Raw genomic sequence first — 21,977 nt, forward strand, 5'->3', positions numbered from 1 at the left:
TGAATCTTGAGTCTCGATCACTAACCTTATCTTGGGGAACACCTCAATACTTCACTATATTCTTGAAGAATAGTTGTGTAGTCTCCTCTGCTGAACAATACTTTGGTGTGGGTATAAACGTATGGTACTTCAAAAACCTATCTATAACCACAAATATAGACCTTGCATCTCTCACTTTGGGTAGGTTGGTGATGAAGTTCAGTAAGAAACTTTACCACGGTCTGGATGGTATTGGTAGGGGCTCTAGCAGCCCTGCAATCTTCTTCTGCTCCACCTTTTCTTGTTGGAGGGTGAGACAAGTCTGAGTATAATCAACCTCATCATCACACATGTGCAGCCAATAATACCTATGCTTCAGTTTGCCAAAGTGTGTTGCCATCCTGGATTTTTCGGCCCACATGGTATCATGACACTCCCTCAACAGTGTCTTCCTCAGATCTTTAGCTCGTGGCACAAAGAGCCAGCTACCATGGGTCATTAGCAATCCATCTTCCATCCAAAACTGACGCGCTTTCCCCTCTTCTGTCAACTTCATGAGGTTCTGCGCAACTAGATCTTTGGCTAAATTCTTTTTGATGAACTCCTACATCGTCGTGGTAATGGTACTCACAATCAAGTGTGTTACCATCTGCAAGGCTGCTAGCTCGGCCTTCCTACTCAGTGCTTCAACAACTTGGTTCAGGCACCCCGCCTTGTGCTCAAATGAGAAATCAAATTCTGTCAAGAATTCTTGCCATCGGCTTTGCTTGGGTGTCAACTTCGGCTGTGTGAAGAAGTGGCTAACACCCGAGTTACTGTTTTTACCACAAACACACGTGGAGATAATGTATCACTGCCAACATCTCCTTCTCCTAAGCTGTGTACTTCCGTTCCGCTTCACTAAGCTTATGACTTTCGTACGCAATAGGATGTCCCTCTTGTAGCAAGACTCCTCCAAGGGCGTAGTCCGATGCATTTGTTTGTCCTTGAAGGGTTTCATGATATCTGGATGAGCAAGTATTGGATATCTCATCATGGCAACCTTCAATTCATCAAAGGCTCCCTGACACTTCTCTGTCCAGTTCCACCCTTGACTCTTCTGAAGTAGTTCTATCAAAGGAGCAGTTCTCCTTCTGTAGCCCTTTACGAATTTCCTGTAATAGTTGGCAAGACCAAGAAAGGAACGCAACTCCTTCGCTGTTGTTGGGACCTTCTATTCTTGAATTGCTCTCGCCTTCTCCATATCCATCTTGATATGACCTTGCTCAATCACATGACCAAGGAATTGGATGCTCCACTGAGCGAAAGAGCACTTCTCTTTCTTCACATACAGACTGTTCTCCTTCAGCTTATTGAACACCTTTCGTAGATGCTCTTTATGTTCCTCCAGAGTGGAACTGTAGACAACAATATCATTTAGGTACACCACAACAAACTTGTCAAGGTACTCATGAAATACTTGGATCATCAAGGTACATAATGTCGCAGGTGCATTCGTCTACCCAAATGGCATCACAAAAAATTCATATGCCCCGTACCGCATCACATGGGTTGTCTTCGGCTCATCCCCATAAGAAAGTCTCACCTGATAGAAGTCTTACCTCAAGTCGAGTTTAGTGAAGTACTTGACATGACTCAGCTGATCAAACAAATTGGCAATCAATGGAATAATATACTTGTTGTGCATTGTCACCTTGTTGAGCGCGTGGTAGTCTACACACATTTGCATGCTCCCATTATGTTTCCTCCGAAAAAACATGCTTTGGAAGGGCGAATATATTCCACTTCCAACAAATCATCAAGTTGTTTTCTCAACTGTGCTAGCTCTGGAGGCGTCATTCGATATGACCCCTTAGCAGGTGGTTTCACTCCCGGCAACAACTCGATCTCATGCTCCACACCCCGTCGTGGAGGCAAGTTGTGAGGTAGCTTGTTCGGCATCACCTCCTTGCACTCATCCAACACAGCTTGGATGGTCGTAGGCACCAACGCTTGGCCTACTTCTTCCTCTACCACCACCGTGGTGAGATACGTGTGTTCACCCTTTCTCAATCCCTTTTTGAGTTGCATGGCTGAAAGGAACTTCTGATCAGTTCCTTTCTTTGCAACGACTTGTACCATGCAAGGGTGATCTCCCATTAGACACAGGGAACCAACAAAAGGCATTGGCACTACCTTAGTCTTACTCAAGAATTCCATTCCCAAAATGACTTGGAAGACTTGCCCACTGCCCAAGCTTCATAGTCACTTGCTTGGCTACTCCTAGAGTAGGCTGGGCTACAAAAATTACCACTTTCATACGTCTTGAATTCTTCTCCAAGGATAAGTTGAGCTTCCCTGTTTCTATCTATGAAGCAAAATTATGGGTAGCCTTGGTATCCATCATAGCATGGGTACTCTTCCCATTGATCTTCCAGTCCACAAACATCAATCCTTTCGCTTGTGTAACTTTCGGTGCTTTTGCTTGCTTTTCCAATGCATTCACCAGCCACATTGCACCCATCTTCGGGGTATCCTCCTCTTCCTTATCACTTTCCAATGCCTGCTTCGCGGTGGAAGCTTGTAAGGCATTAAGTGATGCCTTGTGAGGGCACTTAACAACTCTATGAGGGCCTCGACACAAGTAGCATGAAATTCTACCCTTTCCAGTGGGTGTGTTAAACCCTCGAGACGATGAAGCTTCTTTTGAAGTTGATGCCTTTTAGTCGGCTCCCTTACTTTTGGGCTTGCCCTTCTTGAAAGACTTTTCACTGTTTCCACCTATGCCACTCTCTTTGGACGAAGTGGTATTATCATCGGTGTAGTCAGTCAAGCGTTTCGCAGCAGCATGTGCAGTAGACAAGTCTTGAACTCTTTGCTAATGAAGTTCTATCCTTGCCCACGATTTCAACCCCTAAAAAAAATAGAATAGCTTGTCCTTTTCTGACATGTCCACAATATCCAACATGAAAGGAGAAAATTGTTTCACGTATTCCCTGATTGACCCAGTATGCTTGAGGTCTCTCTTGTTTTTCCTAGCATTGTGCTCAACATTCTCAGGAAAGAATTGGGCTTTGAGCTCTCCCTTCAAGTCTACCCAACAATCCACTATACAACGTCCATTTTTAATTTCATTGTACTTAGTACGCCACCACAGTTTGGCGTCACCAACTAAGTATATAGTCATAGTATCCACTTTCATCTATTCTTAGTCCATCCTCAAAGCGCGACAGTATTGCTCCATATTAAATAAGAAGTTCTCCAACTCCTTGGCATCATGGGCACCTCTATACGTTCTGGGTTTTGGTACCTTGGTCTTGCTTAACCCCGGAGTGTTAGAGTTTTCCATAGCAAGAACCATCACAGTCATCTTTGTATGTCAAATCAACTATCTGAACTTGCAAGGTCTCCACGGTGTAGTGAAAGTCCTTTGGCATTTCCTCCATCGAACTTTGCTGATGCTTTTGTGATCCCTTAAATTCATCAACACGTTCCATCAGTCGGGCCATCTCTACGACCACATTGTTGGCTGCCGTCTCAGCTTGTGCTTCTAGTGCCTCAATTCTCTGGACATTAGTTAGCATGGTCATTTACCAAAGCTGTACCAATCCCACAATGAAGGCAATTTAATTCACGTAACAACTAACCAAGCTCTGATATCAGGTGTCTTGGGTCGAATATTTCACGCCTTTATTAATGGACCGTGCGGCGCTAGCTAAAGCCCTTTGTTTAACATGCGTTTACCACAATTCACCAACAAAACACTTCCATTGTCATTCAAGCAGATATAATCAAAAGCAATAAGCAACTTATGAAAGCAATGGTACTTGAGCAGTAAACATTGAAGCAATGTAATTCATTATCAACACGTCCGTTAACAATGTGTGTCTAGCGAAGGAGGCAAGTAGGCTAAACACGTTGACAATAGCTAGTGAGCTTTACAAGTTAATGAACACTCACCCTCCCCTAAAGAGCTTTCTATGCTATTCTCACTTTAGTACTAGAAAACATCAATATGACCAAGGAGTCATACTCCCCTTTTTAGCCGAGGGAAAAACTATCTTTGAAAAATAACTCTACACTAGTATTTACATGATGGAAACCCATCCCAAACGCATGAGACAAGCGGTCATAGGCAAGCATAATGCCCTGAACAAGCTTAGCTCCTGACGGAAAAGATTATTATGTCCATAATCGATCTCAATTGATCCATCCTTATTGCTCCGCTCAGAAGAGAAGTGTTGACATGGCGCGTTGCTTCGAGGCAACAACTAACGACTTAGCCCACCCTCGCCCACTTTTTGTTGCACCCAGGTGGTATAAGTGCAATGTGTCACGGGCCGACTATTTTCACACCTTTGTGAAAGGACTGTGTGATGCTAGATAAAACACTCTTGCTTAACTAGCTAGCCTATCATTTACCAACATTCGTCCACGAAACACTTTCATAGCATTTAATCAAATAACAGTGGAAGCAGTAAACAATTATGAAAGCAGTGGCAAGCAAGCAGTAAATATTGAAGCAACGCAATTCATTAACAACACCTTCGTTGACATTGTGTGTTTAGCGAGGGAGGCAAGTAGGCTAAACACATTGACAATAGCTAGTGAGTTTTACAGGAATGATGAACACTCACCCTCCCTTATAGAGCTTTACATGCAAAATCCATCCTGGTACTAGGAAACATCAAAGTGATCGAGGAGTCATACTGCCTTATTTGACATACAATGAAACAAATACTAGAAAATAACCCTACACTAGCATTTACATGATGGAAATCCATCCCAAACGCATGAGACAAGCAGTCACAGGCAAGCATAATGCATATTGCCCTGAACAAGCTTTGCTCGTGACGCTCCCCCACTTATGCAGTCGACGTCCTTGTAGACTTTGGCGCTAGGTACACTTCAACTTTGCCCACGAACAGTTGCATATCTTCCGCAAAAATCTAGCTGATTTCTTTATCACCAAGGTCTTTCCACTTCACTAAGAACTCCTGTTGCTTCTTCCTTGAGGATATGAACTTTATGTCTGCAAGGATACCTTCAATTTCACGTTTTTTTAGGTTGCACCGTCTTCAACTTTGCTATGTTTGACTGACTTCTGCTTGGATCGTCGGTGTCAAGGGCTTGAGGCAACTGACGTGAAACACATGATGCACTTTCATACAGTTAAAGTGCTACGGTCTTCTCCCTTGATCTACCCACTTCTTCATATGCTTAGAAGCTTTCTCTAGATAGGCTCGGGCAATCTTTGCATTTTTGTCTCCATTCTTTAGTGAAGATGTACGCCCTAGGACTCTTTCCTCTGTACGACTCGCCCACTGTGTGAGGTAACAGCGGTTGCTGGCCTGTAACAAGCTCAAAAGGGCTCTTGTTGGATGTTGAGCTCCTTTGGGCATTGAAACAAAACTGAGCCACATCAAGTAGTTGCACCCAATTCTTCTGGTTGTCGTTGTTGAAATGGCGCAAGTACTCTTCCAGTAGCTCTCTGAATCTCTTCGTTTGGCCTTCTGTCTGTCGATGAGAACTCGAAGAGATGTCAAGATGTGAACCGAGGAACTTGAAAAATTTTGCCAAGAAGTTGTTTCCCCTCAGCCTGAGTGAAAGAGCACTTCTCTTTCTTCACATACAAACTGTTTCCCCTCAGCCCGTCGAACACTTTCTGTATATGCTCTTCATGTTTCTTTTGAAACAACCCCGATGCTCCCAATGGTGCTTTGGAAGGGCAAACACATCCCGCTTCCAACTCATTAAGCTGTTTCCTTTGCTCTGCTAACTCTAGAGGCACCATCTAATACGACCCTATAGAAGGTGGCTTCACTTCTAGCAATAACTCGATCCCATGCTCCACAGTCCATTGTGGAGGCAAATTATGAGGTAGCTTATTTGGCATTACCTCCTTGTACTCATCCAACATTGCTTGGATGGTTGTAGGCACCCGCTCTTGGCCTACTTTTTCATTTACCACCACCGTGGCTAGATGTGTCTGCTCACCCTTTCTCAATCCCCTCTTGAGATGCATGGCTGAAAGGGACTTCCCATTGTCTACTTTCGTTGCAACAACTTGCACCATGCATAGGTGATCTCCCATCTGACATAGGGAACTAATAGAAGGCATCAGCACTGCCTTCGTCCTCTCCAGAACTCCATTCCCAAAATGACATGAAAGTCATCCAATGGTACTGCTGTGAAATTCGCATGACCTTCCCATTGTCCAAGCTTCATAGTCACTTGCTTGGCTACTCCCATAGTAGGCTAGGCTACGGAATTTACGGTTTTCATGCGTCCTGTATCCTTCTTAAAGGATAAGTCATGCTTCCAACTGCGAAACAAAATTATGAGTAGCCTCGGTATCCACCATAGCACGGGTACTCTTCCCATTGATCCTCAAGTCTACAAATATCAGTCCTTTGGCTTGTGTAACTTTCGATGCTTTCGCCTGCTTTTTCAATGCGCTCACTTGACGTATTGCATCCACCCTCGGGGTATCCTCTTCCCCATCGCTTTCCAGGACTTGTCCCGAAGTGGAAGCTTGTAAGACATTGAGTAACCCCTTGTGTGGGCACTCACTAACTCTGTGAGGGCCTCCACACATGTAGCATGAAATTTTACCCTTTCCATTGAATGTGTTGAACCCTCGAGACGATGAAGCTTCCTTCGAAGTTGAGGCCTTATAGTCGGCTTCCCCACTCTTGGGTTTGCCTTTCTTGAAAGACTTTCCACGATTTCCCTCTCCGCCAAACTCTTTGGACGAAGCGGTATTATCACCAACGTAGTTAGTCAAGCGTTCTGTGGCAGCTTGCACAGTTCTTGCCCATGGTTTCAATCCCTCAAGAAAATAGAAAGCTTATCCTTTTCTGACATGTCCCAGATATCCAACATTAAGGTAGAAAATTATTTCACGTATTCCCTGATTGACCCACTATGCTTGAGGTCTCTTAGCTTTTTTTTTTAGCATTATACTCAACGTTCTCAGGAAAGAATTGGGCCTTGAGCTCTCTCTTCAAGTCTGCCCAACTATCCACTACACAGCGTCCATTTTCAATCTCATTGTACTCGGTACACCACCACAGTTTGGCGTCACCAACCAAGTACATGGTCGCAACATCCACTTTCACCTGTTCTGAGGCCGTCCTCACAACGCGAAAGTACTACTCCACATCAAACAAGAAGTTCTCCAATTCCTTGGCATCACAGGCACCCCCATACGTCTTGGGTTTTGGTACCTTGGTCTTGCTAAACCCTAGAGTGTTAAAGTTTCCCATAGCAAGAACTATTAGATTAATCTTTGCTTCCAGATCACCTATCTGAGATTGCAAAGTTTCCACAGTTTGGTGAACGTGCTTTGACATCTCACTTATCAAACTTGCTTGATGCTTTTGTGATCCCATCACGTCATCAACAAGTTCCCTCAGTTGGGCCACCGCTGCGGCCATATTTTTGGCTGTTGTCTCAGCCTGTGCTTCTAGCACGCTGATTCTCTCAATATTGGTTGGTGCCATGGTCACTTACCAAAGCTATCCCAATCGCACAACGAAGGTAACTAAATTCATGTAGCAAATAACCTTTGCTCTGATACTAGGTGTCATGGGCCAACTATTTTCACACCTTTGTGAAAGGACCGTGCGGCGCTAGATAAAACACTCGTGCTTGTGTGTTTAGCGAGGGAGGTAAGTAGGCTAAACACATTGACAATAGCTAGTGAGTTCTACAAGACCGATGAACACTCACCCTCCCCTAAAGAGCTTTACATGCAAAATTCATCCTGGCACTAGGAAACATCAAAGTGATCGAGGAGTCATATTGCCTTACTTGGCATACAATGAAACAAATTCTAGAAAATAACCCTACACTAGCATTTACATGATGGAAACCCATCCCAAACACATGAGACAAGCGGTCACAGGCAAGCATAATGCCCTGAACAAGCTTAGCTCGTGACGCGCATTGCTCATAGGGGATGACCCAGTGAATATTCGGTATGGATTTAAAAGTAAGCCGCAATTCGACCAACCGGTCGATCCAAACTGATTTTTAAACTATATTTTACTTTTTAATGACATATTGAGTCATTTAATTTGTGTGAAAATTGTATATAACAAGTATTTAGGAACAATACGATTATCTTAAGTATTTTGTCTTTTGAATTATTAATATTATTTATTATTTATTTTTTCATATACTTTCAAATTTTTAACATAATAATTTGATTATGTTGTCATGTTTATGTCATTTGGTTGGGTCAACTAGCTAGACTGGCCGACTAAGAACTAGGTGCCCGATTCACTAATAAGTTCAATTTTCAAAAACATATTGTACTTAATTGACCAATTTTACCAACTTAATTTATTAAATTAATGCCATTTTTGAAAAAAAAAAAATCTAATCACAATTGAACCAAAAAGGTAGAAATGTCACTCTATTCAGGGTAAAAGTTAATTTTTTTTGCATCTACTTCACGATTGACTAACAGTCAACTAATGGTAGGTTCATTTTGTCAATAAAATTAAACTTCTACGGGGTTTTTTGGTAGTTTTAAAAAACACAGGGGGTAAAGTGTCATATTTGGAAAACTCAAGGGGTGGTGTTGGATTTTACTCGTTCTCATATCCTTGAGTCATACCCAAATCATCCAACCAAGGAGAACTACGGAGTACATGGCCAATGTTCATGGGTATGATTTTGCACTAAACGTTAGCAAGATATTCCACCCATTTGGATAGGAACCAAATATCTTTTGCGAACATGTAAAATGGTGTCTGTTGAATTATTGAGTAAAATGGAAGACCTAATCACAATAATAGGTCTCTCCCTCAATTTATAATATGTGTCAAGTACATTCGAGTGACCAAAATACCCTTACTAACTCACACTTTCTAATAAGCACTAACACATACTAATATTGCTAAAATTATTGAGTAAAATGGAAGACCTAATCACAATAATACGTCTCTCCCTCAATTTATAATATGTGTCAAGTACATTCTAGTGACCAAAATACCCTTACTAACTCACACTTTCTAATGAACACTAACACATACTAATATTGCTAAAATGAGCAAAATGACCATTAACACTCCCTCTCAAGGTGGAGCATAGATATCATATGTCACTAGCTTGTTACAAATGAATTTAACATGAGCACCCCCTAAGGCTTTAATGAAAAATTAGCAAGTTGCCAATCAAACTTCACATGAGTGGTTGTAATGAGCTTCTACACAAGTTTCTTTTGAACAAAGTGGTAATCAACTTCAATGTATTTTGTTTGCTCATGGAGACTAGGTTGGAGGCAACATGAATAGAAGTTTGGTTGTTACACATCAACTCCATAGGTCGAGAATGTGGAAAGCGATTCTTCCAACATGTTCTTCAACCAAACAAGTTCATATTTAGTGTGAGCAATGACCCTATACTCTAATTTAGAACTTGACCTAGCCACCACAATTTTTTTCTTACTCTTCCAAGAACCCAAATTACCCCCAACAAAGATGCAATGTCTGATTAGAGATCTTCTATCAGAAGGTGACCTGGCCCAATCTGCATCCGTATATCCTTCAATATAAGTGTGATCTTGATACTAATATAAGAAACCTTTTCCAGTTGCACATATGAGATATTTCAAGATGCAAATTACTGTATCCTAGCGACTTGTTCTTGGGTAATCAATAAATTGACTCACAACACTTGTTGTGAAAGATACATCAGATCGAGTGACTGTGAGATAATTCAACTTTCCAACAAGTCTTCGGTATTGTCCTAGGTCAGGCAATAAATCTCCCATATCTAGTACTAACATACTATTGGAATCCATGGTTGTATCATCAAGCTTGGATCCTAATAGTCCAATCTCATCTAGAAGATTAGGAACATAGTTCCTTTATGACAAGATGGTTCCTATATGGGATCTCGATACTATTATACCCAAGAAGTACTTCAATGTTCCCAAATCTTTGGTTTGAATCTTAGTTTGTAGGAAATGCTTTAGGCCCTAGATACGTTGATCATCATTGCCAGTAATAACAATGTCATCCACATAATAAGGAGAATCCTGCTAGATGGAGTATGATGATAAAATACAAAGTGATCTACTGTATATTGTTGGAGTCCAAACTCAAGTACTGTAGCATTGAAACAACCAAACTATGGCTTTGGGAGACTATTTTAAATCATGTAATAATTTCTCGAGCCGACACTCTAAGCCTAACCCACCTTGAGAAACAAACTCAGACGGTTGCTCCATATAAACCTCCTTCTGAAGATCACCATTTAGGAAAGCATACTTCACATCTACTGATGTAGAGGTTAGTAACAAGTGGTGGCTAAGGAGATGAACAAACATACTTAGGCAAGTTTCTCAACTGGAGAGAATGTGTCTGAATAATCTAAATCATACATTTGAGTATATCCCTTAGAAAAAAGGCGAGCCTTCAAATGAGCCACAAAACCTTTTGGGTTGACTTTAACATTGTACACCCAACGACAACCAACCGCAGATTTATTAGGAGGAAGAGGTATCAAATCCCAAGCGCACGCATCTCTTCAACCATTGCAGTCTTGCAACCAGAATGGGATAAGGCTTCAGAAATAAATTTTGGAAGAGCAATAGAAGACAGAGTACTAAGAAAACAACAATATAAGGGTGGCAAGAAATCATAAAAACCGAAATTGGAGATTGGATGTTGGATACAAGTGCATTTAACTTTTCGAACAACTATAGGAGGATCAAAATTTTTGGCAATAGGATCATCTGACAAGGGAACTTGAGCCACAAAAGCAGAAGCTAGAGGAGGCTCTCCTTTGTGTTGCCATGTGTATACTTGCAAATTGGGATGATCCAAGTGATGAGGACTGAAACTGGATGAAGATGTAGAAGGACTAGGCATGGTTAACGTTGGGTCGCTATGTGTATTGCTGCTCAAGGCCAACTGGACTTAAGGACTCGGAACAATAAGATATTTACTCAAAAAAGGTGACATAAGTAGAAACAAAGAATCAATGTAAGGTAGGGCTTTACACTTTTAAAATACACAAATATTATAAACAAGCCCCCAAATACACATAATCCTATAATAATTAAACTAAATGAACAATTAACTACTAACTAAACCCAACGATGACCCAATTCTTCTTAATTGTTCTTTAAGATGGATCTTCCCAAGGACTTCTTATCCTATATCAATGGGCCTTTAGATGAGCCGAACCATCAGGAATGGTCTTCACAATGTACATTAGAGATAAATAACCACAAACTTATTAGCACGGAGAGGTATCGGATTTTGAGTCATTATCTTGTATGCGCATCTCTTCCACCATTCTGTACTCCACCTTGAATGGGATAAGGCTTTAGAGATGGATTTGGGAAGAGCTACATTTGATAGTGTACTAACAAAAAAGTAATATGAGGCGGATAGGAAATCATAGCAAATGAAATTTGATTTTGGATGTTGAGTATATCAATTATGTGCATTACCTTTTTGGATGGTAATAGGATGATTGACAACTTGAATCCTTTTCGGATAGTAGTAGGGTGATCAACAACTTGAGTCATTGACTAGAGGTGTAGCAGTAGAAGCTGGAGGAGGCTCTCCTCCCTTGAGTTGTTGTTGTGTGTAAACTTGCAAATTTGGATGGTCAGGCAACTAGAAGGACTCAAAATTAGCTGAATATGTTAGAGGATGACTGGCAGAGATAATAGGCTAGAATTTGGAAAGCTAGGTTGAGCCAACTTATTAAGGTTACTCGAGCTCAAGGAATAAGAATAGGATGGTGTAGACTTAAAGAAGGCAACATCAACAAAAGCAAAAAGATGATGTAAATCATGCAAGGTATGACTATAACAACGATATCTCTTTTGAGTTCATGAGTTGCCAAGAAAAATGCATTTGATAGCACAAGGATTCAACTTATCCACTCCTCGACTGATAAACAATGGTCACACACTCGACTATATGAGGAGCTAGTGGGGATAAAGGAGTGGTGGAGAATAGAGTAGGGTATTTTACCACGGAGAATAGAGGATAGCATTTTGTTAATAAGAGAGGAAGCTATTAGCACGCCCACCATGACTTTGGAATTCTTTAAGGACATCCATCTCATCTAGTGGGGCTTGAGTGATTTAAAAGATGTCTATTTTTCCTTTTTGCTACCCCATTTTGTTGTAAAGTATGGGCCAAGATGACTGATAGTCATCTAAGTAGTGAATTAGGTACTTAAGTAGTCCTCAGCTTTATCACTATTGCTGAACAAAAGGATAACTCAGAACTACCCCTTGAGTAGGCATTGTGAGAAAATAATGACAACCCAACTTTGAAACAACTTGACTAGGACCTCAAAAAGCATAATGGACTAACATGAAAGGGCTTTGCTTGTTTACTCTTTTGGGAAGTGAATGGAACACGATGGTGCTTTCCCTAAGACTTATGCTCAAGAGTAGACTTAAAACTCTTTGGTCGGAAAAAGCTACTTTAACTTGTCCAACAAAGGATGACCAAGGCTACAATAGGATATGAAGTGGTGTAGCAACAATAGAGTTGGCTGGTAGAAGAATTAGATAGAAACTCATAATAAAATCTACTAGCCTCACATCCTCCACTAATTATCTTATTGGTCTTCAACTCCTCAATGACAACAAAAATGAGGAAAGAATATTATGGAACAATTCATGGATTTTGTAGTCTTGTTAACCTACGTAAGATTAAAGGGAAACTTGGGAAAATACGAAAGGAAAGAAACAGAGAGATGGAGAGTAGGATTTATAGTCCTTTTACGGAGACGCGGAGAGTAGGATTTATAGTCCTTTTTCCCTTGATGGTAGTAATGGACACATAGCAGGGGTAACAAAAGGCAAGTTTTGAGAATCCGGAGGTTGGAAAAGAAATTGGTTGTACTATCATATAGTTAGTAGTAACTAAATTTATAATCCAATCACTAGTGGGAGAAACACTGGACGACAAGCAAGTTGTAGGTAACTGAGCAAGAAATGCAATGGGAAGAGAAGTTTGTTGGGATGCCTAATATTGTAGGGACTTTGAATATTGTTCTTCTGAAACAGATACAATATACTTTGCTCCCATTTGCTGAATTGTGAAAAACGGAATCCATGGTGGCTGCATTGGCAATCTGTGAGGATTTACCATGAAGATCCCAACATTGCTTAATCATATAACCTCCTTGTTTATATGAGTAGTGAGTACACTTGCATGGGGACCTTTTCAATCCCTTTTTCCATGACTACTTGAACCATGGCATAGGCTTTTGCTACTACTTGGTTGAAAGCCAAAACCATCTTGTGTAACAAATAGTCTTCTCATCGTTAGAGGTTGAAACATGGGAACCAAGGGTTGAGGAATGGGTGTTGGAACTTGGAAGAAGCATAAAGGACATAAGAATAAACATTAATTAATGATTGCAACTTTGTACTATCAAGGGGCTGGATTGCATTGAACTTGGGTTTCAAACTCGCTAGGGTGATAAGATCCAAAGGATTATCATCTGATCCCTTTACTTTTGCATCTCATGGACATTGAATGTTATGTGCTGCACGATGTTGTGTTCCTCACGAATGCGCTTCATCTTTGCAAAATATTTTGTGACACTCCTATTTCCCTTGTTGTAACCTAAAGTACTCTAGGGAGAGATCGTATATACGGGTAATGTTGCTGAGTATAAGAGTTCGACACAATATCCAAACAACTGGTATGCATCCACATTCGTGCACATCCACACAATTTGGGATTTTATTGAGTTTCACAATAGGGCAACAATCAATGCATCTTCATGAACCCATACTTCTTTCCATTTGTCCTTACAAGCCTAGATTTGCCTAAGCCTGTCAAATAGAAGACCTTGAGTCTTGATGGCCTTATATTGTGCATAATTCTTTCCATCTTACTTGGTTTTTGCGGTAGTGATGAAGGGAACATATTTTTGGGATTCATTGACTCCATCCTAATGTTCACAAACATTACCAACAACAGACAAGGTAGACAATTGGTACAACCATGAAGAAGGTGAGCAACGAGAAATGAATTGTAAACAAACGAACAATTACATTGCCACAACCTCAAGGAACTTAATTTCCATTGACATACATATTCTAATGGTACCAAACAATCATTAATGAAGTGCTACAAGTGAACAACTAACAAAGCCTCACATGGTCGCATGTGGAGTCAGAGCAACTAGCCTTTGGCGGGCGCATGAAGGTTTGTGGGTGGACCTTCGGCGATGAGATTTGAGGGGGGCTGCAGACCGGTGTTGTCTACTGATCCTTGTATTTTTAAAAATCTTAAGTGTTCTTTTGGTTTTGAACTTGCAGTGCTGATTAGGATTTTCTCAACGACTGTTATGTTTTCTGGTGATTGCTGGAGCTGCCTTCAGTCTATGCTGGTGTGGAAGACTCTCTTACAGTGGTAGACATGCATAGGGTTATGAGCTTTAAGGCTTGGTTTGGTGGTGGCTGTAACACTTAGTGCTTATGTCTTGGGATCATGCTTTGATATCATGTTGAGAATGTTTAATGAATAGAAAAATTTAATTACAACAAAGGGTTTCTCTCTCTTCCATATCCACATAAATCCAAATCCACATAAATCCAAATCCAAGGCTTGAAACACGCCCTCCTGAACACAGCTTTAGTGTTTTCCCAACACTAAGAAATGATTTGGGGTGCCAACATATGTCATTATTCATTTGTGTTGACTTTTTTGCATTAGATATGGATAACCTTGTTATTGCCCTTGCTATATGGCTATGAGACAATGACCAATATATGGGATTCAATGGTTTTATGCATTTTCTTTCCGATTTATTCACATAGGCATATTTGTTCTATCATTAATATTCATCTCATTTGTTTGTGTTGTTCTCAAACACAAATGGTTCTTGACTCGATATGCAGTAGATCATTGAAGGATGAAGTGCAGTGATAATCCTGGAAAAGAAATATAAATTAAAAAAAATTCTTTGCTTTTAAAAATCCAATGAACTAGCTGAATACAGCTTCCATAGGTTGGTGCTTTTGGCCAATTTAGGCTGCAAAATGCAAGAACATCTGTATTGATGCGTTCTTAGTTGTTGATGAATGTAGTGATAATGCAATATCCAGATGTGCCATTGGGCATAATTCATAATTTAATATGTATTTATTTGTCGTCAAAATTTACTTTGAAAATAGTAATCTGGTCCGTTTCAAATTTCTTGGCACTTTGCAATGGTGGTCTTCTCACAAACTGTTCAAACTTGTCTTTTAGATTCTAATTGTGGGCCACCTCAAAACATTAGAGCTTGGATCAAATATATTGCTGCTTGTTGTCTACTAAGGTATGTAGTAAATGGTACTTATTGACAGTATACTTTTGGTAGTAACATGGGCTTGATTAGTATAAGTTGAAACCTGATGCCCAACTAATATTATATGGCAATGGTTAGATGGTTTGGATAGCTCAAGGGGGGTGGGGGGCATTTGGCTTGAATTATTCTAAATTCTTTCCTTGAATCACTTTCTTGGGTATCTTATGCTTGAGAATAAAATTACTATCTTAAGGAAATATTTTTGTTTGGTTCATTAATTAGGAATAACATTACAATGTATGGAATAACATGGGTGTTCTAATGTTACTTCTATAAGATTATTCGAATATGTGTAATGATAATAATACTAACGTTTTTATACTGTTCGTATTTATTTAAAATATTAAATATGTAATAGGTACTAATAATAATTATAATAATCTTTAGTAATATCTTATAATAATAATGACAACTTTGCTAAAATTCTAGATAATACATTGAGTGCAGCATTATATGACACTATTTCTCTAGATCAAAGTGCTTTTGTGGTGGGTAAGCATATTATGTATGCTATTTTGGTAGCTAATGAGGTAGTGGAGGATGTTGGGAGGAATGAGGAGAGGATTAGTTTCAAATTGGTTTTTTGAAAAAGCTTATGATAGGGTAAGCTTGTCCATGAGGCCTCTTGTATAGGGCATTATGGTTGTCTGTGACCGTTTATCTTGTGCATTTTAGGTGTGTAACCATCATGTAAATACTAGTATAGCTTCTATTGGGTAGAGTAATGCCCTATGGAAAAAGGGGGTATGATCTTTTGGATGGTCCTTGTGTTAAGAGTTAGATTTGCATAGATAGCTTTTAAGGGAGGGTAAATGTTCATCAATCTTGTAAAGTATCTAGGCTATTGTAAACGTGTTTAGCCTACTTGCCTCGCTCACTAAACACATGTTGACTATGGAGGTGTGATAATATGAATTATGTTGCTTCGTGGTTTACCACTTGACTTGTGTTTGCTTTCATGATTGCTTACTGTTCCACTGAATTTTTATTCATTGCTTGTGGATTTTGCTCGTACGGTGAATTCATTGTTTACTTTTGGCTGACTATTGGGGGAGTTAACACCAAGGCATCAACTTAAAGGAAGCATCTAGCTTTCAAGTTTCAACATATCCAGTGATAAAGGTAAGATTGCATGCTTCTTAGGTTGAGGCCCTTATGGAGTTGCTAATTGCCCTAAAAAATCATTGCTCAATGTCTTGCAAGCTTGCATTGCAGAGGGGACACAAGGGCAAGATGAGGATGAGGAGGGAATCTGGAGGATGGGTGAAATGCCTTGCTGAATGCATTGGAGAGAGACAAAAAAATCAAGTTTGCTCAAGGTAGAGGATTAATGTTTGTGGATCTACAGATTAATGGGAAGAGCACCTGTGTTGTGGTGGATATCGGAGCTACTCTACTACTCACAACTTTGTCTCACAAGGTGAAGCAGAAAGACCCAAATTGAAATTGGACAAAGACCCAAACACATAAAAGTGATTAACATTACAGCCCAACCTACATTGTGTGGGAGTAGTTAAGCAGGTGACTATGAAGCTTGGTTAGTGTGCGGGCATGCGAACTTCACTGCCTTTTTGATGGATGATTTCCAAGTGATACTTGAATGGAATTCTTAAGGAAGACTAGGGCAGTCCCAATACCGTTCATTAGTTTCTGTGCCTTTTAGGTGATCATCCTTGCATTGTGCAAGTTGTGACAAAGAAAGGGGATGATGAGAAGTTACTTGCTACTGTGTAACTCAATAAGGGTTTGAGAAGGGTACTCGAGGAGAACTGCCTTGTTAATTGAATTGCTAAAGAAGGGCCATAGATGGAACTAGATGCTAGATATAGGGAGCTTTGACAACTTGGAAGAATCCATGATGAGGGATGAAGTACTTGCTCCACTGGACATCATGAAGCCTTTGAGGTATAGATAGACACGTCAGACAATGCTCTTTGTGGAATTTTGTTATAGGATGGATATTTTGTTGCATTCGAGAGCCATAAGCTTGGTGAAGCTATAGAAGGGAAGGAGATGATAGCAGTGATTCATTGTGACGACATTACTACATCTAAATTCACGGTGAAGACAGATAATTAGTTATCAGTCATTTCTTTACACAGTCTAAATCATTTCTTAAGCGGGATTGTTGGAAAGAATTCCTCGCTGAGTTTGATTTCTTCTTCGAGCGCAAGGCAAGGTGAATGAATCAAGTTGCAGATGCTTTGAGCAGGAAGATCGAGCTTGTGGCCTTCCAACTGGTAACACACTTGACATTAAGTAAGAGTACCACGAAAATACGGGAGGCCGGGAGTGCATTGTGGAGAACCTTGTCAAATATTCCCAAGATTTTGTGAAGTTGGTGGAATAGGGGCAAAGCGTGCCAATTTTGGTTAGAGAATGGCTTACTTTAGACATATGCCAATTGACTCTTTGTTCCTTGAGTTGGTGACCTCAGGAAGACACTTTTGTTGGAGTATCATGACATGATATAGGCAAGCTACCTAGGATGGCACATGACTATGGCATTATGAAGTAGAGGTACTGCTGGCCACACATGCAAGATAAGGTGGTTGAGTAGACTTGTCTCACTTGCCAGCTAGACAAGGTTGAGCAAAAGAAGATTGCAGGGTTGTTGGAGCCTCATCAAGTACCAACAAGACCATGGAGAGTGTCTCACTTGACTTCATTACTAACGTGCTTGGAGTTAAGAGCATAGGGTCTATACTTTTGGTTATGGACAAGTTTTCAAGATTCAATACTTCCACACCAACAGTGAAGCACTACTCAACAGAAGAGACATCATGATTATTTTTCATACATATTGTGAAGTATTGGGGTGAATCCTTTGCTATTGCAACTGATTTGCATTACATCAAATTAAGGTGCATAATAGAATCTTCTTCTTCCCCCTCTTCTTCTCTTCTCCCTCCCCCCACTGTTCTGCAACTTCTGTCTCCCTCTGTTGCTGCTTTTTCTTCTCCTTCTCTTCTTCTTCTTTCATTCTCTCTTTTTCTCCTCTCTTCTCTGTTCCGATCTCCTGTTCTGCCCCTAATCCTTTGCTGCCCAGCGGCCTTCTACTCTCTTGCTTCATCTTTGTTTCTCTTCTCCTTCTCTTCTTCTTCTTCTCTTTAATTCTCTTCCATAACTCTCTCAACACTTTTTCTCATTTCTGAATTTTGTTGTGTCTCGTGGCAGTTTTTGTCCAGCAACTCTTCCAACCTCCCATCTTGTTTTCTTTCATTTTCTTTATTCTGTACTTTCCTTTTTGGTTTTGTTTTCTCACCAACCAAACAGATCCCCTCTCTGAACTTCCTTTTCTTTCCTTTCTTTTCCTTTTCTTTTTTCCCAAAGACCCAAACAAATTCAAGGATTCTTGTTTCTTCAGCCCTAAAATCATGAAGAAGCAATAAAGATTTTATGGGTTGAGAAATCTTGTTTCTTCAATATTCTTGGATAATCTTGAATTTAGATTGAAGAATTCTTGCAATCCCTCATTGCTTAAATATTCTTTGATTGATTTTCGTTAGCAGCATCAAAATTTCTTGCGGCAAAGGGTACATATTGTAGTATTTTTCAAGCGGTTGTCATTTCCTTTTTAGTTTTAGTCACTGGTGAGATCTTCTCCTCTTTTGTTATTTATTTTCTTATTACTGTTATTAAAAAAATTTCTAATAGTTGGTTAGTAGTGGAGATTTTGTGTTTATGATTTGTAGGCTTAATATATATGCATTTTTGTGTTTTTGTGATTTTCATTTGCAAGTTTTGGAATATACAACATTTTTCAAAAAGTACTATTTTATGATTTTTTTAATTGTAGTCTAGCTTGATTCACACTCAAAATTGTATGCTTTAAAATTTTTAATGTATTTGTATTAAAAATGATGTGTGGTTTCTACTAGATGTAGGGTGTGACTTAGAAATTTGTCTATGTGAAAAAAAAAAAAAAAACGAAAAAGCGCAAACGTGTACTTCGCCTGTGTAACAAAAATTCTTTGTGCACACAGCCAAACCCAAGCCGAAATAAAGGAGCATGTTTGTGTTAGGTAGCTAATAGCCAAGGTAAAACTTTGTCAGATCTTATTATCATAAGTTCTTACCAAATTAACCTAGGTCAAGGGAATAAACTGGGTTGATATAAAAGGGTGAGGATAAATGAGTTAGCACAAGAAACTAAGATTAGATTAGCACCTTGGAATATAGGGATTCTTACGGGAAAAAAAGTATGGAAATAGTGGAAATAATGTTTTGGAGGAAAATTAACTTATTCTACCTTTAAGAGATGAAATGGGTAGGAGAGAAAGTTAGAGAAATTAAAAAATCAGGATTTAAAATTTGGTACATTGGAAAAGAGAAACATAAAAACGGGGTGGGTGTTATTGTAGACAAAGACTTAAAAGATAATGTAATAGATGTTAAAAGAATAGGGGATAGGATCATTAAAATCGGGATAACTTAAGGCTTAGAGATAGTGAATGTCATTAGTGCGTATGCTCCCCAAATAGGACTCGTAGAAAATCTTAAAAGACAATTTTGGGAAGATATGGATAATATTTTACAAGGGATACCAATGTCTGAAAAGACATTCATAGGAGCTGATTTGAAAGGTCACATTGGAAAGGATAATATAGGATATGAGAAAAATATATGGAGGCCGTGGATATTGAGATAAAAATGAGGCTGTTGTCATGTCTTATGATTTTGTTATATTGAATACTTGCTTTATAAAAAGAGAAAAACACTTAATAATCTTCAAGAGTGGGTATAATAAAAGCCAAATAGATTTCATCTTAATTAAGAATGGGGATCATCTATCTTGTAAGGATTGTAAAGTTATTCCAGGTAAAATTTTGGGTACACTACGTAGTCTTAGTATTAGATATACATATAAAAAAATGGAAGAGAAGGAATAGCTTAAATCAACGCAAGAGGAATGGTGGAACTTGAAGGGAGCTAATATATTAAAATTTGAAGATAAAATGATCAAAGAATGTGATTGGACAATACTGGGATAAAAATTAATGCAAATACTGTTTGGAATAAATTCTATCGTAAGGATAGCAAAAGAGGTTTTAGGTGAGTCCAAAGGAAGATACTCGGGTAGTAAAGAAAGTTGGTGGTGGGATCAAGAAGTCCAAAAATCTGTTAAGACAAAAAGAAATTGGTATAAAATATGGCAAAATTGTAGAAATATAGAAAGATCTTGGAAAATATAAAGAAGCAAGTAGTGTTTTAAAAGGCTCAATCAAGGCTCGCCTCAAGGCAAGGCATGCCTAAAACGCCTTGAGGCTCAATCTAAAATACCAAATTCCAAAAAAGCTAACACATTACATGCTGAGGCTTACGCATTGTTTTTACAAAAAGCATGCCTTTTGCGCTTTTTTAGTTGAGACTTACGCATTTTGGGTGTGTGATTCTCAAGTTAGAATTGGTTAGAAAATTTTAACTACATGTTTGTATAAAAGGAATGTCATAATATGAGTTTATTTTCTATTTTCTGGAACTATTGAACCTCAGCCTTTCCAAAGTAATTGAGAGTTGTATCTCACATCATGAAAATAGTTTGAACTTTGTAATGATATAGCTATCTCTTGTCATGATTTATGTCATGTATTCAAGTTAGCAATTTTTGAATGACCAACTAGTATTGCAGAATACATCTAGTTTTTATTTTTTACATTATATTTGTGATTTTCTTAATTTTTACTTTTTTTAAAAATATATATAATATATTTTTATCTTAAAAAAAAATTCTCAAAAGGCTTACGCCTCACCTCTTAAGGGTTAAAATGGCTCACCTTATGCCTTCGCATTTTAAAACATTGGAAGCAAGAAAAAAAAATGCAGAAAAGACTATTAGTGAAGCTAAACATTGAGCTTATGATACTTTATATACTAAACTAGATACAATAGAAGGAGAAAAAGACATTTATAAACTTGCTAGAGTTAGAGAAAGCAAATGCAAAGATTTAGGTGATGTAAAATGTATAAAGGACGAGAATGATAATGTCTTAATTAGAGAAGAAGACATAAAAGAGAGGTGGTAGAGATATTTTGATAAGTTGTTTAATGAAAACCAAAATGAAAGATTGAACTTGGATGTGACAAATAAGGAGAAGACTAAAAATAGGAGATTTATTCACAAAATTAGAGTCCTTGAAGTTAAGATGCATTAAAAAAAATGAAAACTGGGAAATTTATAGGACCCAATAAAATACTAATTGAAGTTTGGAAATGTTTAGGGGATAAAGGAATTAATTGGTTAACTAATCTATTCAACACTATTATAAAAACCAAGAAGTGCCAGAAGAATGGAGGAAAAGTACATCAGTACCTTTGTACAAAAACAAAGCGATATTCAAAACTGTAATAACTATCGTTGAATTAAGGTTATGAGACATGATGAAATTATGGGAAAGGGTAATTGTACATAGAATAAGATTAAAAATGAAGATTTCAAAAAATCAATTTGGTTTTATGCGTGGGAGATCAACAACAGAAGCTATTTATCTTTTAAGAAGTTTAATGGAAAAGTTTAGGGAAAATAAGAGGGATTTGCATATGATTTTTATTAACCTAGAGAAAGCTTATGATAGAGTACTTAGGAAAGTTCTTTGGTGGGTCTTAGAAAAGGAGGGAGTTTGTAGCAGATATACGAAGGTCATTAAGGATATGTATGATAGAGT

General features: G+C 38.8%; 1 protein-coding gene across 2 annotated transcripts in view; it reads left to right on the forward strand.

Moving 5' to 3' along the window:
- The window catches only part of LOC131148654 (uncharacterized), a 60,298-nt gene that overhangs the window by 19,892 nt on the left and 18,429 nt on the right, over positions 1-21,977 (forward strand). For both annotated transcript variants that reach the window (XM_058098515.1, XM_058098516.1), the window contains exon 8: positions 15,213-15,282. In XM_058098515.1, the coding sequence (XP_057954498.1) occupies positions 15,213-15,282 (70 nt within the window). The remainder of the gene's footprint in view (positions 1-15,212; positions 15,283-21,977) is intronic.

Source organism: Malania oleifera, chromosome 2, assembly GCF_029873635.1.
Source record: "Malania oleifera isolate guangnan ecotype guangnan chromosome 2, ASM2987363v1, whole genome shotgun sequence".
NCBI lineage: Eukaryota > Viridiplantae > Streptophyta > Magnoliopsida > Santalales > Ximeniaceae > Malania > Malania oleifera.